This window comes from Curcuma longa, chromosome 11, assembly GCF_044706935.1.
Source record: "Curcuma longa cultivar G26 ecotype Majalengka, Jawa Barat chromosome 11, ITB_CL_G26_1.1, whole genome shotgun sequence".
NCBI classification, from domain to species: domain Eukaryota; kingdom Viridiplantae; phylum Streptophyta; class Magnoliopsida; order Zingiberales; family Zingiberaceae; genus Curcuma; species Curcuma longa.
In genome coordinates, this window is record NC_133871.1 from 32,397,245 (window position 1) to 32,413,407 (window position 16,163).

Below are 16,163 nucleotides of genomic sequence, written 5' to 3' on the forward strand. Positions count from 1 at the left end.
ATAGAAATATGATACAATGAGTCCATACAACAATCATCATATGATTGACTCTAGGGCTCTTACTAACACAATGTTGTTACGACTGGCTCTTGCTGCACCAATTCATCTCTTTTCAACTTTATTATCACCTTTTGTTTTCTGATTGCTGCTCTCTTTTTTATTAGCAAAGGCTAATGCATTATTAGTTGGTCTTTGTAGTAGTATTGCCTACATTTGTAAGTTGTGATTATCATTTATGTTTTCTTTTGGCTCATCAGTTGCTGCTTGAAGTTGACAAATTCCTTCCACTATGAATCATGTTTAAACCATAAACAACACGATTTCTAGTTTCTATGATGAATTTGGTCATCTTAGTACTCTCCTACCTCTCCTCACAAGATATAAACTCCAATGCAAGAGTCTAAACCGCTTAGTCTCTCCTTTAAACAACATCGTATTGTATCAACTTGAGTTTCTTTACAGGAACAGGGCAGCAGATCTTCTAAAGTCTTAAGTCTCCTTGCACCTACAAGTATAATTAAAATAAACATCTTCTATATAACTTGTATAGATCCCCTTCAAATATTCATGTGTTGTAGCAATATCTTAATTTGTTTCATATGGTAGCTACTTCTGGTTGTTCAGACAGTGTATTATCTACTCTCAATAACTACACTTCACACCTCAACATTATTTTCTTTATTTTTTCAACTTTTTGTGCCGTCTTTAGACCAAGCAACCATCTGATCTACATAGTGCGACATTGTTTTTTTTTTGTTGTTGTTTAATCACCAAACTGTATGAACAATTTCTTCATAAAATGTCTAGCTATGGATTAAAAGATCCTAGCTATTTTTAAATTTCAATTTCTAGGGATATAATATCCATCTAACATCCTTCTGATTGCCAGAATTTCATTTTATTTCATTTATTTGCTCTTAGTTCTATTAAAAGCTCATAATTCTACTGTTTGCTGCTCCATATGTATGTTTGGAATCAATTTCAAGACCTTGCAATTAAAACAATCTGGTTAGTTGATATGTTTAGCATTACTACTCTACACATGATAAGTTTGGTCACATGATAACTTTGGTCACATGTATTTAGATTTTTCTGGGATTTAGGTTCAGAAGATTTACCTAAGGTGGTAATGAAAACAAAAACATTTGCACAGTTGAGACATTAAGTAATGGGTAATTTAGGTAAAATTCTGTTAATTCAATAAGTAATTAATTTGAAGGAGAGGCTTGTAGTGAGTACAAACTGATGGAAGCCAGCAAATGGCAAATATGGCACTAATGTCCACATGACATATTGTGATAGATGAGAAGTGCCAACTCAATTTGATTTTTCTAGAATTATTCAGATTCCCCAATGTATATTGACATTTGATTTGCAAGAAATCAGGCCAAGAGCTTGGTTAGCTGACAGATAGTACATCCATATCAAGTCCTGACTCAAATTCTTATAGTACACTCGTGCAACATGCCCTAATTAATGCATAGCCATATCTTATCTGAGTCTATGCCATGGAATCACTATTGCACTAGAGCACTGACCTTTGTCTAATTTGTCACCCATCATGTCATATTCATGCAACAATGTCAATTGATTCCTTGTTTATATTGGCATGCAAACTACTAGGTTGTCATCACTTAGATTATGTTTACCTGGAAGGGACTAGATTTAGTGAAAGGAGGGAAAGGCATGTATAAAATGTCTACTTTTGCTGTTTACTTTGAAGGGAAGTTGAGACTGGACAAATTCACTAAGGAGACAAAACACCATCAAATGCTTGGGTGGAAGTGGTGGAAGGAAGGAAAGAGGATGGGTAAGAGGAAAGGACTGAAGGGTAATTTGGGCAGTCATTGATCACATCGCCATCAGCTGCTTCATGGTGATGACCAACAGCTTGGCTGGTGGCACATCCATGGTCCAACCACTCAATATTGCCATTGTTGCTTTGATGTGCAACGGCATCCTCATTGGCCAGACAACACACCACCAACTACCCACTCCTTTCTTCAAAGTAGGGCTCACATGGGCCAAGGAAGAGGGTTGAGATCAATTGAGAATGATACAGAGGTGCTTGAAATTGATGTTGTGGTCACGGTGCTGTGATTTTGAAGGTTTTTTTGTTTTTATGAAAAACTCAAGGATATATTTCAGCAAGTTTTTAGCATGAAAGTCAATTGGGTTGGGGGGTTAAAGTACTTGTGCAGGGGTTAGCTTATAATGAAAGAACCTACTTTCCTCCATTCTACGGCCCAAGGCAGAGAAGTTGGTTATGTGATGAAGTAAATTTAGCTGCAGTCTATTCGTTTAAGCTTGAAGCTGCCAATTAGTAGTTCACTTTGATTTCACTTCAAAACTATTCATATCCTCAGCAAATGTATTGTGAAAATGACTCATTCCAGTTTCATTTTTTTATATAAAAAAATGAGGTTAAAGGGAGTATAAATGGTATATTACATTCCTTCCATTTCTTCCTCATTATTCAAGTAAACAACATTTAATCCCTTCCCCCTTTTATCCTCCCTTCTTTCTCTTCCATCTCCCTCTTTTCAAATAAACATAGCCTTTTACAAAGAAGTTATCATGCTGAGGACATAGGCTATGTTTGGTTGGAGGGGGAATGAAATTAAATGATAAGTGGAATGAGTCATTCTCTTGTTTGGTTGTGATAATGGAGTGGTATAACAGTTGTAATGATTCATTCTATGCTTGATCTATATAGTCCTTTTGGCTTGTCCAATCCACTCAGTTGGCTTGATTCGTGCACTCAGTTCGCACCTTTTTAGTCTTCTCAACTCCTCTTGGTCTATTTGGCTCATGTAATCTATCTGTCTACTTGGATCACCTAGCTCATTCGATTGGTCTAGTACACCCAATTTGTTCAATTGATCCAGCCTGCTTGGCCAGCTAGGCTTGCCCAACTCCTTTGGCCCGCTCTACCTGCTCAACTTATTCTACGAGCTCATCTGTTTTGCCCACCTGATCCACACAGCTAGATTAGTTTATTGGCCCACTTGGTCCAACTAGCTTTTGTTCCACTCATCTCACTTGGTTTAGGGTTTGACCGACACAATTTGTCCCGCGTCTGTCAGTTTGACGCATTAAGTGCTCTTCTTAAAATTCACCATGCTAGTTTTACTCATTCAACTGCTTGCTTCTCTTATTCATGCTTCCTATTTAGCTTCATTTCTTTTGAAAATGACAAGTAATACTATATTTAAGAGAAATGGAAAGAGACATTCCACCTCTTAAACAATAGAATGTGTAAAATGGAATGCCTCATCTTTTTTTTATATTATTTCATCCTAAATTGTCAATTTAAATACTTGAATGGAGGGAATGAAACATTCTCATTCTTTCTGTTCTTAAATCTCAATAAATATATATAAATATATATATATATATATATAAGATTCACTTTCTCATGCTCTATATTACATGTGTAGGGTACTACATTTGTATTTCTATTTGTCATTATAGTTAGTTTCTTTTAATCAGCAAGCAAGAGCCTATTGTAGCTTTAAAGCTTAGGATTATCATTATCCATTTGCTTGAGCTCAGTAGATATCTGGTGAAGGAGATTTTTTCTTCTTTATAGTGTTTAATTCCAAATCATTGTCATGCAAAAGAGATTTAGTGATCAGAAAAAATTCATTCGGGTTTGCATTTTCATATTGTGGGTCATCTGGTTCTAATCGGCTTCTTGATTTGACGTTTTAGTCTACTGCCATCTACAGCTATTTCATTGTAAATAGGTTTTATTCTCTGTATTCTACTTCAGATTCTCTAACAATCTCTCTACTAGTGCAGCAATTTCAGCTATTATTTTCTTCAGGCAGTGGTTGTTGTGTTCTCAGGTACAAGTTTGTTTTGTAACACAGAATTCAATGGTGTACTAGCAAGTTATAACTGATTTTATGTTCCTATGAGATTAATAAAAAATTTCACATCGTTTTTTTTTTGTTTTATTGGTAACCATGCAGAGGGGATTGTTTCCAAACCTCTTGATGCTTCTTATCAGGTTAGTATGTTCTAAATTTGATATGCTTGTATTATATGTCAATTTTATTCTTCACTGGCAAGGGAAGATAACTTACCTGGTGATATTAATACTGCAAACTATCTTAGGCAGATCCACTATTTCAAATGTCCACTGCTGTCTCTTACAGTCTATGTTTTGGACAAGATATACTTTATCCTATGTCTGCACAATTGTGAAGCTTTTGATTCTCGAGTCCTGAAAATAGTCTATTGCCTGTTAGGTTAAATTGTTAATAATCCATGCAATAAGGTTCTTTAGATGTGAATGGGAAATGGAGTGTGGTGTGGAAATCCGCTGTTTTAAAAGGATGTGTTATTCCTTGGGACCATCTCAACCATTATAAGACCTGGTTTGAATATAGATGCACGGTCTGATGCTTGATTGAGCAAATTATTGGATTTGTATGCCGCAGACAGAACTGTATTCTCTACAAAGTATAGATCTCTTGACAGGTTCTTCTGAGGGCAATGTTCCTTTTGTGTGTGCGCGTGCGCATGCGCTTGTATGTTTAGACCTTTCTTGTTCTGTGTCTTTATAGTTTATACAAGTGGGGAACAACCCACTGAGTGAACTGCTAATATGAATTTTCATGTCATGTACCCTGGACATCATGTGGTATGTGTCTTTCAAAGTACTACACTTAAGGCTTCACCCAACATAGTATTTGGGATTTAATAGCAACTTGTGACAGCGGTCATAGTAGAGCTATCTGGTGCAGTCCAGTGCATTTCCAGGTGTAGCAAAGATATTGATGCCAATTTATGTCCTATTGATTGCTAGCATGGTTTTAGATAGTGCTAATCAGTAATCAGTATGCACACAGAGGATCATCTTCAGGGATGGCTGACATGCAATTTTCAAGTCTTGTACATGGAATCATATCTCAGAAATTTGGTAGCATTTTTTTTACATTTTGGTTTGGCACATGTATTTATGAAACTTCTTTCTTTTCAGTAGAAGATATTCTCACGAATTGGTCACTAGCATGTAATTTTCCGCTTCCTATACCTATGCATCATCATTGTATTTCATGGGCGTGTGCATACTAAGGGCGCATAGCCCACTTTCGTTATTTTTATTTACCTGCAGAATTTACTTGTGTAGTCAATATGACTCTCTAAGATTTCCTTTCCTCTTGTGCAATCTGTTCTTGTAGTCTGCTTTATAATAAAAATATCTTTGGTCCAAACCACCTTGCTTTGTCAAACAGTGGTGCGATGCTGGGTTTCTATGTCTATAGACTTGCAATTGACTATTACAACAAGGGTGAAAATGTGGAGCAGAGCTCAGAGAATTAGTGGCATGGAGGTCTGGTTAGCAAAACCTTCCTACACAAGTTTACATACTGAACGTTGCTAATTAACATTATGTTTCATTATAATATCACAAGATTGATCGATATAATCCAATGCTTTAAGGTCTAATCTATGGTCTTCTGTGATGAAGGATACATTGAATAAGCGGAGACAATCCTGAAAGAGTAGCTGCTTTATAAAAGCTTCTGAAATTTTGCCAAGTTGAAGGATTTGCTTTATAAAAGCTTCTGAAATTTTGGCTTGAAGATGCTTATATTTCCTTTCTCTTTTACCATGTAAGTTTTAAGCATGTCATAGTTATCTTAGTTCCGAGTATTTGTTTCACAAATAAATATAAACGTAGGAGAAATGGAGCTTGAATTGTTTCGATGGACTAAAGCAGTTTAGATTAATGAATGTGGCAAGAGGATGGTGCCGTTTAGTAATTGCGAAGATGCAGCGTTTGTTTTATCATATTTTGAATGTGAATTTGTCATGATTTGAGATTAGCAGTTCCAACAACATCCATGTTGTGTTGGAAAACAGCAGGAGCAATTTAGTATCATCCTTGCCTAGATCAAACACTGGCAATGGCAAATAATTAGTACGATAAGAAGTGTTGTAATAATCAGCTCAAACAATCAAATAATCCATTTACATTGCCATCACTCATCAGGTTCATCAAAGTATACACTGTCCAAGCTCATGTCTCATCAGGTGGGTCGAAGTGTACAACCTCAGTAAACTGTTTCTGGAAGCTCATGTTCTGCACACACTGCTTTAGATTTCGATTCTCTGCACTATTTCATCACTGGAGGGCGAGGAATTCCAGCTCTGACATTGCCATGGTACGATCTTTTCCCAGTCGATTCCATCCTCTCAGATCCTACGTCAACCTCGTCCCCTGCAAGCAAAAGATCGCTGGCTGAATCATACCCCATGAGGCGATGAAGTCTCGGGGTGGTCAAATTGCCCCTGACCACTCCCACGCCCCTTCCTCCTCCAGAATCCAGTTCATCATCTGCCTCTGTCTCGGTGGGCGCGGGATCCGTCTCTGAAAAACTCCAATCTTTCGCGGGGAATGGCAGATCAAGAACAGCACTGCAGCCGGCGCACCTCAACTTGTACATTCTTCTTCGCGTCGTCAAGACGACGAAATCCGCCGGCAGTTGGAGCAACTTGGTGCAGTTGCCACAGATGACAAAGGGCGCGGCCCCTGAGACTGGTCGACAGTGGTGCATCGGTCTCTTCCTGATCGGATCAGGCTTGCGCCTACTCCCTGAACTCCAAGCGTTCGCCGCTGATGCAAAATTTTGCGGCTCGCAATCATTAAATTTAGGCTTAATCTGCAATCCCTGGTGCACCTGTTGGAATCGCAAGCCATGAATGATGCCTCCTGAGACCTGCCCTTCTCTCCCTTCGCTAGCAACAGAAATCTTAACGAGTTGCTCTCTCACTTCGTCGATCTTCCTCAAGAGTGCCACTTTGCCATGCAGCTCGCCGCTGGATGAGCCTTTAGGCAATCCCGACCAGTTCTCCGCAGTAATTTGGAACTCGTCGGTGTCAAAAAATGAACCTTCCGATGATGAAGCACGATCTCTTGCCGCATTAAACCTTGTCGTCGCTGGCAAAGATGAAGCCGACCGAACTGAACCAGAATGGAGCTTTAGATCACTGTTTGAAGCAGCTTTAACAGTCCTTCGAGATTTTCCGGGCTTTCGTTCGGCGGACTGCACGCTCTGCGCCTCGTCTGAGGAAGAGATGCTGCCGTCGTAGTATGCATAACGAATTCCTTCGTGCGGTAATCTCTCTGCCATGCCTTCCTCTGAGCCAATGCTGCGAGCAGCAACGCGAGGAGTCTGTTCCTCTGCAATGGCCAGCTGCTCGACAGTTTCGTTCTCGACCTGGTCAACGGCTTCTTCGGCAAAGTCAACTTGCTGATTTCTGTCCTCAAGGTTGACGTCGGCCCGGCTAAGAGAAGATCTGTTGGCGCGAGAGCTTCGCCTCTTGACGGCGCGAGGATGATCATCGAGGTTTGAAGCAGGTGAGGAGTTTTCTTCTGGTTTGTTCTGCAATTTCGGGCCCTGCGCGGCGGAGGCGGAAGGGCTTGAGAACGACTCGAAATCTGAGAAGCCAGCGTCCGATTGACTCTCAGGTTGGTTCGTTTGCGAAGGTTCAGTACTGATCAACTTTTCTTCTGTTGAATCACCATGATTCTTCGCTGCGACACAAGAATTGCACCCAATGTTAGACTGAATTCTTGAAACAAAGTCCAAAACAGAGTTCGACGACATGATATAAGCTTAGATCTTGTATGAGAAAAGCTTGCAGAACATACAGCGGAGAGCAATGCCACATCCACCGCACTGGTAGACTGGAACATTAGGATACTCCACAAGAAGCTTCTGACATCTAGGGCATCTGACAAGCCTGGCCATGGTTTTTCAGCAAAAAGGGTTTCTTCAAGGTGATCCAATTCAATTCAATCCATCCTTTCTTCTGTGCTCGATCTGAAATGAGTATTCTTAGTATGTATTAAGAAAGAAAAATAAATTTTTATGACGATGAATGATGCTATGTGGTAATTCCCAACAGGCTCTTTCTGAATCAACCTAAAATGAAGAACAACAATAATATTTCTGTACCAGAGCAATAGTTGGTGCATCCAAAATAGTAATATGTTGGATTAAAGCATAAGACAGAAGGGAAAAAAACTAAAAGATTTATACGCAACATAAAAAAAAATGAAGAACAAAGCTTTACTCGAGAACAGAAAATCAAAACGAAAAGGAGAAAATGAACCTCTGCAGAGTGCAGGAAGTTGAGAACCTCTTCTTCTCCGTCTCTCTTCCCCTTGGCGAAGGAAGAGGGTGCTTTAAAGGTGCGAGGAAGACTTGGAAGGTGCTTAAAAGTCCACGATTCATCTCTGAAAAAATTACGGATCTTCCAGCGTTGACACTCACACTCTGTTTGGATCGGGTGAGGGACGGTTCATTAATGGAAGGGGAAGGGAGGGGAAGGGAGGGGAAGGGAAGGGAAGGAAGGAGAAGAAAAGTAACCTTGTTTGGGAAGAAAGGAAGGTTTAAACGAAAGGAAAGGGAAGTTAAAGATATAAAATGTCAAAAATATCCTACGGGCTTCGTCCCGTCGCCCCGATCCATCTTCCTCTTCCTCCTCCTCCTCGTCTTCGACCTCCATCTGCCTCCGCATGAAGCCCCGATCCATCTTCCTCTTCCTCCTCCTCCTCGTCTTCGACCTCCATCTGCGCCGCGGTCCGGCGCGGGGAGCGCCAGCGCGGGGAGCGGGCGGGCGGAAGAGGTTGGCGGCAAACAAGGGTGCGCCGGCGCGGGGAGCAGGCGGAAGAGGTTGGCGGCGAGCATGGCGAGGACGGCGGCCAGACAGCTTCGTCGAGGAAAAGCGGCCCCTTTGTCTCCCGGACGGCGCTGAGGACGTGATGGCCAAGGTCCGCGTGCTCTGGAGGCGATCTCCGCCGGTCCGCGTGCTCTGGAGGTGATCTCCCGGACGGCGCTGAGGACGTGATGGGTAAAATTGGAATACGCCTGCTTCCCCTTCCTTACACCCCGAATCGGGGTGTAAGAAATTGTAACTATTCATGGCCATGGAAGGGGAACGCTTCCCCTTCTTTCCCCTTCCCCTCGTCACCTCACCCCATCCCAAACAGAGGTAAATTTTTTTTTTCCCCTTCCTTACCTTTCCCTCCCTTTCCCTCACCTCCTCCCAAACAGAGTGCTTATGGAAAAATTGCACTCTCAATTCCTTGGTTTACAAGAAAACAAAAATTGGCAGACTTCTTAAATTTCCAACTCGAAGAAATAATAATAATAATAATAATAATCAAGTTGTTTGTAGTACAACTGTCAATGAAAGCAATGGCCCGTTTGCTCGATCCCAAACAATCATTTTTTATTAAATTAAAAATTAAGTTTAAAATATTAATTCTCATAGAATAATAGTATCTAATCATTTTTCTCCAACTGTTCATTACTCATTCCAAATATATATATATATATAATGTAATATATATTTTAGCTATTTTAAATAAAATTAGTTATTTTGATATAATTTGATATGACTAAAGCTTTATGTTAAACTTATAAACACTTACAATAATTGTAAATGAAATAAATTACAGTATAATATTTTATTTCCTTTGTCAAATTTACAAGTTCTATTATTTCCTTTGTGCTTTTATTGCAGTTCATGGTAACAATAAAGTTGTCATTAATCAGTTTTGGAAATCAAAATTGTCAACTTTTAATTTTTAATTTCTATTTTTTAAAAAAAATCGAAAATTAAAATAAAAAATTATCATTACCCTTTTAAAACCATTTACTTCTAAAAAAACAAAAATTAAGAATGTTAATAATAAATATTTGTTATAAAATTTCTTTTATATATTTTAGTTTTATATTTGAAAAACAAAAAACTTAAAAATAGAAGATGTTCACTAACTGCGCTGAAATCTTCAAAAATGACTTAAACAATGCGACGCAGAAAAGTAAACAATTCACCTACCCAGCTGGGTTGCTCTTTTTTTTTCAAAAAAAAAAAAAACTTAAGCTTTTTCCAACGAGAGCCTCCTGATTTAAAAAAATTAGGAAATACGGGTATAGAACGAGAGCCGATTTTGTTTTGCTATAGTGTGATGACATTATTATTTAATTCTTTTTTTGATTATCTCAAAATTAATCGATGTAAATTGAATATTGGATGTTAAAAAAATTAATTTTATTTAATGCATAAAAAATATTAAAGCAATTTTCGATCAAGGCCCTATACTTTTAATTGTCGCGATTGACAAGGTAAAATGACGCAGACAGATAGGTCATGTCATGAGTAGGGACAGACGAAAACTAATTTAAAGAACTGGAAAAGATAAAATTAGGAGAACTCATGAGGTGGTGGATATTAATCAGATGATGTCACATGAGCGACGCACTGTTTTTGTTTTTAGATTTATCTCAACTGATGGATGAGAAATTTTTATTAGTCACTCTCAAAATTAATCAATTTTTAAAAATTAATCAACTTGCATAAGTATAAAATATATATGCCTTACGTTAAGTAGACAAAAAAATTATTTTTCTCTAATTTTCTTATTCAATATGGTGATTTTGAGGAAATGTATTAGTTTATAATATTTCTTTTCTTGACTAAAATTAATTACTTTGAGTTTTGATGTCTTTTTAAAAGAACAGTCGACCGCTATGCATATGTTAATGACTTTCAAGATTAGCATTACGATCATAATCATGCCAAATTCTCAAGGAGCAAACAGACTTTGATTTTAACATTAGGAATTAAAGTTTAATGAAAAGACAGCACTAATTTCATTGAAATTTGAAATATAGTAGTTTTTCGCTCTATGTTTTTTCCAATTCATGTATGAATTAGAGGTAATGTTTACCTGCTTTCTTCATTTTCCAGGGTTTGATATCATTGGACGGTTGACCAATTAAGTCAACGACACAACTGTACTACCGACATCATTGGTCAAATCACGATACAGTTGTCCAGTCAACAGCCAATCTTTCAACTCAAATGGCTAAAGTTTATGGCTGAGCAGCCAGTTCTGTGTTAGGAAGGCCAAACAATTCAAGAACCTTATTTTCCTCTTGACATTCTTTTCCATATAGGTCTTCTCATCCATCCATCCATTTTCTTATTTCCATTCACATTTCCAACAGTTTAGACTTGATTTGAAGAGGTAACAGACGACTGAACTTTGATGCAAGAGAAAGGATGACAACATTTGTACAGATGTTTTTGGAATGAAATTAGATTTATGGAAGAAACACCACACCTACTTTGTGAAGCTTAATTTTGAAAGCACAGCTGCTGCCTGATCACCACCCAGTAAGAAATAAGGATGCCTCAGAGCAGCAGCGGCCGACAGCCGGCCTCTTCTTAAAAACCCTCTTTCTGAAACTAGCTTTGTGGCCAAGTCCCACCCTCTACCAGAATCTAGATCGAGCAGTTGCATGTCCGGCCTCGAACGAGTAGTTTCTCGCCATTTTTTCAGATCATAGCCAGCTCCCTTCAGCTCGGCGTTGAAGTTCTTCAGACCATAAGTGGACCTCAAGTTTGGAATTGCCATTTGCATCAGTGTTATTCCTGCTGAGTACATGTCGAAAAGATCAGGGCTGTTGAGCTGCAAAGGCAAAGAAAAGAGGTTACATGAAGGATCAAATCTGAAGGATCACTAACTTATTACTCGAAGAACTGTGATCCATGGAATTGATACTTTTAGTTACATGAAGGGAGCAACTTGTTAAAATACAGATCAGAAACACAGTAAGTAAAAAGTAGTAGAAAATACCTGCCATAGTATTGGAGACAAAATGGCAGCTATGGGTTCTGGTGGGGGTTTGGGTGTTTCCTCTGGAAGAACATATAATTCAGGAGGACAATAACCTGGATCCAGCAAACTTTGGTCAGGCACGAAGTTCTTGCCGATTCGAAGGTCTGTGGCTGCGCCAAAGTCTATAATCTTTATCTGCCCCTTGCTGGTGACTACCAAGTTAGCTGGTTTTATGTCTCGATGGACAATTCCTGTATCATGAATCCTCTTCAGAGAAGTTATTATCTGTCTCATGATCTGTTTAATAACGAGTGCACTTCGTTTTACTGAGTCAACTCCTTCAAGGATACGGCCAAACATGATGGACTCTAAATTGAATGGAAAGTTCCTATCCTTTATGTAATCAGCCAAGTTTCGATCTCCCTAAGATAAGGCATTCACAGAAATTAGGCCCAAAAATTTTACTTCTGATATAAATTATGTTCCTTCGACATGCACAAGTAGATAATTAGATACTCTGGCAGAAAACCCTTGTTAAGGGCATGGACAATAGGACCTTAAAAACACAAAACAACATTGTAATTTTGTTCATACAAGAAACACTGAAAAGTGGATTGATGATGTTGTTGTCTGAAATGTAATTCTTTCATGATTGGTCTTCTAGTTTCACATGATATATATTTATGCCATACACTGAAACAAAAGGATATAAAGAATGATTTCAAGAATGATCTATCTTTCTTTGCCATGCTTGCTCATTTGAGTCTTTTTTTGGTCTTATAGACATAAAAACAACTGCCACAATGGATGATGCGATATATACTTAATTTGGATCATCATGGAAATTGGATTTTTTCTGATATCACAGTGGAAACTGTCATGTTAAGTCAAAATTTACACAAATTGAAAACAAAAGGCTACTTTTAAATTTGTTAAAGGCAAAACCGTAAACAAGCTTTTGTACAATCTACATACCTCAAATTTCCAAACAAGCCACCTGCCCCCTTTGGTGAATTCTGATGATGTCTTATCAGCGATGAAACTTCCAAGGAAATCCGCGCATGAATCAGGAGCAGCTCTTGCTACACGGTAGTTGAACCATTCCTCAAACTCGCCAAATTTTTCAGCTCCTTGAACTCCAACCTTTACCTGATACATAAACAAAAGTAAGACCACTAACACTAGCATTGGATACTTGTGTTGATATACAGAGTTATAAGATATTCATTCCAGTCCATGATATGATAGTTATTAGCATAGAATAGGAAAGGCACAAAAATGTGGCACAGCCAAATCAAGTGGTCATTAAGCTTATGTAGTTTGCTAATTAGCTTAAAGAGAGAGAGAATTTCTTCTCAAGAAATGAAGAACAATTACAAAAATCTATATATTGCTTAAAAAATAGTCCAATGTAAAGTATAAAACAAGTCATAACAGTGAATCATTCAGCAATGGCAAAAGAAGATCTTTGGTTCTCTTAGATCTATTTGAAGCCTCCTAATTCTTCTTGTCTTTCTAACATGAAAGCCTAAACTATTTCCTTTTATAGAGTTAGTATAAGACCGTAAGAGCTAGAACTCGATGGAGAATGACTCAACCAAGCTCCTAACAAATTAACTCAAACTGCCATTTAGATGAGAGGCAATTGACCACCAATCCTGCTGGGCCAGCTGATGAATGGAGTTTATAGTCCAAAATAAGCAAAGTTCATAACTATATACATAGCAAGAGACCGCTAGCAATTGATTAAGTTGTTCAACCATACTAATTTTTTAGCTACTTGATATTGAATTGAATGAGAACTAGAGAACAACCAGTGCAGTGTTTAAACAAAACTGAATAAATAAATGGTGAAGACAAGTCGCTTGCCTTCTTCAAGATAACCCTTTCCTTGTACTTCCGATCCATGTCCGCTCTCCTTCCCCTTTTCCTCACACCATCTTCCACCCCACCATTCTTGGCTACAAGGGCACCATAATACACAACCCCAAATGAGCCCTCGCCCAACTTATCTCCCACAACGAAATCATCCATCTTGAGGTTCCTCCTTCCCAGCAAGCTATCAATCCCCAGCTGCAATGGGGCAAAAACATAGGCATCCACGGCCCCATTAAGGACCCCAGGCCTAACAGTCAAGTACACCCAGATAAGCCCAACCAAGGCCACAATCTCCCATCTCTCTATCTCTGGAAGCCCTGCCAAAGCGCCCCTGAGCTGGGCAATGCCATACCGAGCAAATGGATACAGTGGGCTGTTCGCGTCCAACTCCAAGGGAGGGAAGTTTTGAGGAAGGAAGTCTTGAATTAGGGCGCTGCACCTGCCTGCAGCATGCCTGGGAGGCTTTAAGGGTAGGATGAAGGGGTTGAGGGGTGTGTGCTTGGGAAAAGAAGGGTTCTTGGTGAGAGAGGCAGTGGGAGGAAGCAAGGAAGAAGCCGCCATGAATGGCTTCGAGGAGAGGAGCTCGTCCAAAATCCAAAATGGCTATCCAAGGATTCACAAGGCTGGATTCTTTCCACGTGGTGGATATGAAATTCTATCCAAAATAAATAAATAAATTGTGTAATTCTATGCGGCGGATTCTGAGTAATGCTAGGTGACAGTAAAGATCAAAAAGTCGACCGACGTGGCAAATAAAAGTCAAACAGAAAGTCAATAAATAATTCGATCTCAATTATCTTGATCATTCGATTCTTATCTCGACCAATTCGACTTTAATCATCTCGATCATTCGATCCAGCATCTCGATCAATCCAGCCTTAATCGTCTTGATCACTCGGTCCTTATCTCGACCAGTCTGACCTCAATCGTCTCGGTCATTCGGTCTTCATCTCGGCCAGTTCGACTTCAATCGTCTCGTCACTCGACCCTCATCTCGGCCAGTCCGACCTCAATTGTCTCGGTCACTCGGGCCTCACTCGGCCAATCCGACTCAATACTCGGCTCATATCGGCAAGCCGATCTCAATCGCCTCGATCACATAACCCTCATCTCGGCGAGTCCAACCTCGACTTAGTCCTTTTCTTTTTCAACCATCCTAAGTATTACAAGATGACAAATGCTCTCGAGCGTGTGAGCTCTACCAAAAAATCAGGACGGTTATTAGATTGTTAGATCTGGTTCCCTAGATCCCCTCGTATCTTTGTCTACGGCTAAAAAGTAAGAATAATCAGCACTGTCGAGCCATAGAACAATTACGAGATTGTTAGAGTTGATCCCCCAAATACCACATGTCTGGACTATATGACAGCGGTTACCAAAACCTGCCCCCTAAAACACAACAGGAGTCTGCCCCCACACCAACGTGGAGATTCCTTCTTGTAAGTATATAATCTCTTCCGCGGATATGGAAACGAGCTCTCGATTCCAATTACTTCACACCCTTCATCATCTTCTACATTCCTTTTACTATTCACTGACTTAAGTGTCTAAGTGGCATGCCAAGAATCCCCAACACCCTGCTAATCCGTTCGTTCAGCTTTTTTTTTTTCAGATTTTTTTGTCGATGGGATTGGCGACAAGTGAGGTGACATATTCTTAACTGATGACCACAACATCCAACTGAAACATTGAGGATTGACCTCTGTACATAAAGATGACTATGTTTTTGTCCAACTGAAACATTGAGTATTGACCTCATAAAGATGACTATGTTTTTATAATTTGAAGACAAGGTATTACAAAGTTTAAGATTATATATACTTCTAAATATTGAGAGTCTTTGGATTTGTTTTTATCATCCAATATACATTTGATTGTTTAATTGAGATTAGATAATGGAAGGAACAAAGAATGAAGTGTAGCAGGAAGAAAGTCAATGGAAGTGACTTGAAGAAAATCATGACCTGTCACTGCAAACTCTTTGTTGATTAGTAAAAGAACATGATGGAAGATAGCAAGGGCACACCAATAAGTCATACAATCCTGCACTAGAAGAACAGGAAATCAAAGAGCAATTTTTTTTTTGATAATTATTTAAGTATTCAATTTTTATGATTCAATTAATCAAAGAAAAATTGTTTAGTAACGCATGAGGAAGTATATCAAATGATTGTTTTCTTCATCCACTAAATGTATGGAAGGAAGATTATAAGAAAAGGAGAAAGTTCATCTCGGCTTAAAACAAAAGATCTATTTGAAAATAGAAGAAGAAGAAAATGCAGCTAATCCCTCGAGCGGAAAAGAAACTTTTGGGTTGATACTTGTCACCAAATTCAAACTTATGTTAAGCATAAGAACTAATTGATCCAAGAATTAGAGCTGAGTTGGATTTTGAGTATACTATTAAAAAAATACAATTGAACATCTAAAATAGGATTGTAGGAGTCCCAGGACAGTTATGAATATAATTGCATCAACAAAGAGTTTAACCATGCCATAAATCACTTTTTTCAGGTATTCCTAAAAAGAGGATCAATTCAAGTTGAAATAGCACCCAGTGGCCAGTTCTTGAAGAGATTCTGCATAGTGTCAGTCAAGAAACTTGCATTAGTTTGTGAGTTAAGATGTTCAT

The 16,163-nt window shown here is 38.8% G+C and overlaps 2 protein-coding genes and 1 long non-coding RNA gene across 4 annotated transcripts; 1 reads left to right on the forward strand and 2 right to left on the reverse strand.

Annotated features, from left to right (window-relative positions):
- The first annotated feature begins 3,582 nt into the window (after positions 1 to 3,582).
- Positions 3,583 to 5,777, forward strand: LOC141841085 (uncharacterized). The gene is made up of 4 exons (XR_012602776.1): positions 3,583 to 3,851; positions 3,978 to 4,015; positions 5,247 to 5,344; positions 5,483 to 5,777. It is a non-coding gene; the product is annotated as an uncharacterized LOC141841085 (long non-coding RNA).
- A 167-nt stretch (positions 5,778 to 5,944) lies between these two features.
- On the reverse strand, positions 5,945 to 8,200 carry LOC141841077 (uncharacterized). Of its 2 annotated transcripts, XM_074729201.1 has the most exons (3): positions 8,134 to 8,200; positions 7,670 to 7,841; positions 5,945 to 7,552 (listed from the first exon to the last, which is right to left on the reverse strand). In XM_074729201.1, exons 2-3 carry the CDS (start codon positions 7,767 to 7,769, stop codon positions 6,132 to 6,134), a joined length of 1,521 nt encoding a protein of 506 aa, XP_074585302.1. In that variant the 5' UTR covers positions 7,770 to 7,841; positions 8,134 to 8,200; the 3' UTR covers positions 5,945 to 6,131. The 2 variants fall into 2 exon arrangements, with proteins under 2 accessions (XP_074585302.1, XP_074585303.1); XM_074729202.1 differs by lacking the exon at positions 8,134 to 8,200 and having other exon boundaries at positions 7,670 to 7,845.
- A 2,893-nt stretch (positions 8,201 to 11,093) lies between these two features.
- LOC141840295 (serine/threonine-protein kinase STN8, chloroplastic) lies at positions 11,094 to 14,152 on the reverse strand. The gene is made up of 4 exons (XM_074728236.1): positions 13,523 to 14,152; positions 12,629 to 12,802; positions 11,672 to 12,076; positions 11,094 to 11,503 (listed from the first exon to the last, which is right to left on the reverse strand). Exons 1-4 carry the CDS (start codon positions 14,090 to 14,092, stop codon positions 11,156 to 11,158), a joined length of 1,497 nt encoding a protein of 498 aa, XP_074584337.1. The 5' UTR covers positions 14,093 to 14,152; the 3' UTR covers positions 11,094 to 11,155.
- Positions 14,153 to 16,163: the final 2,011 nt, after the last annotated feature.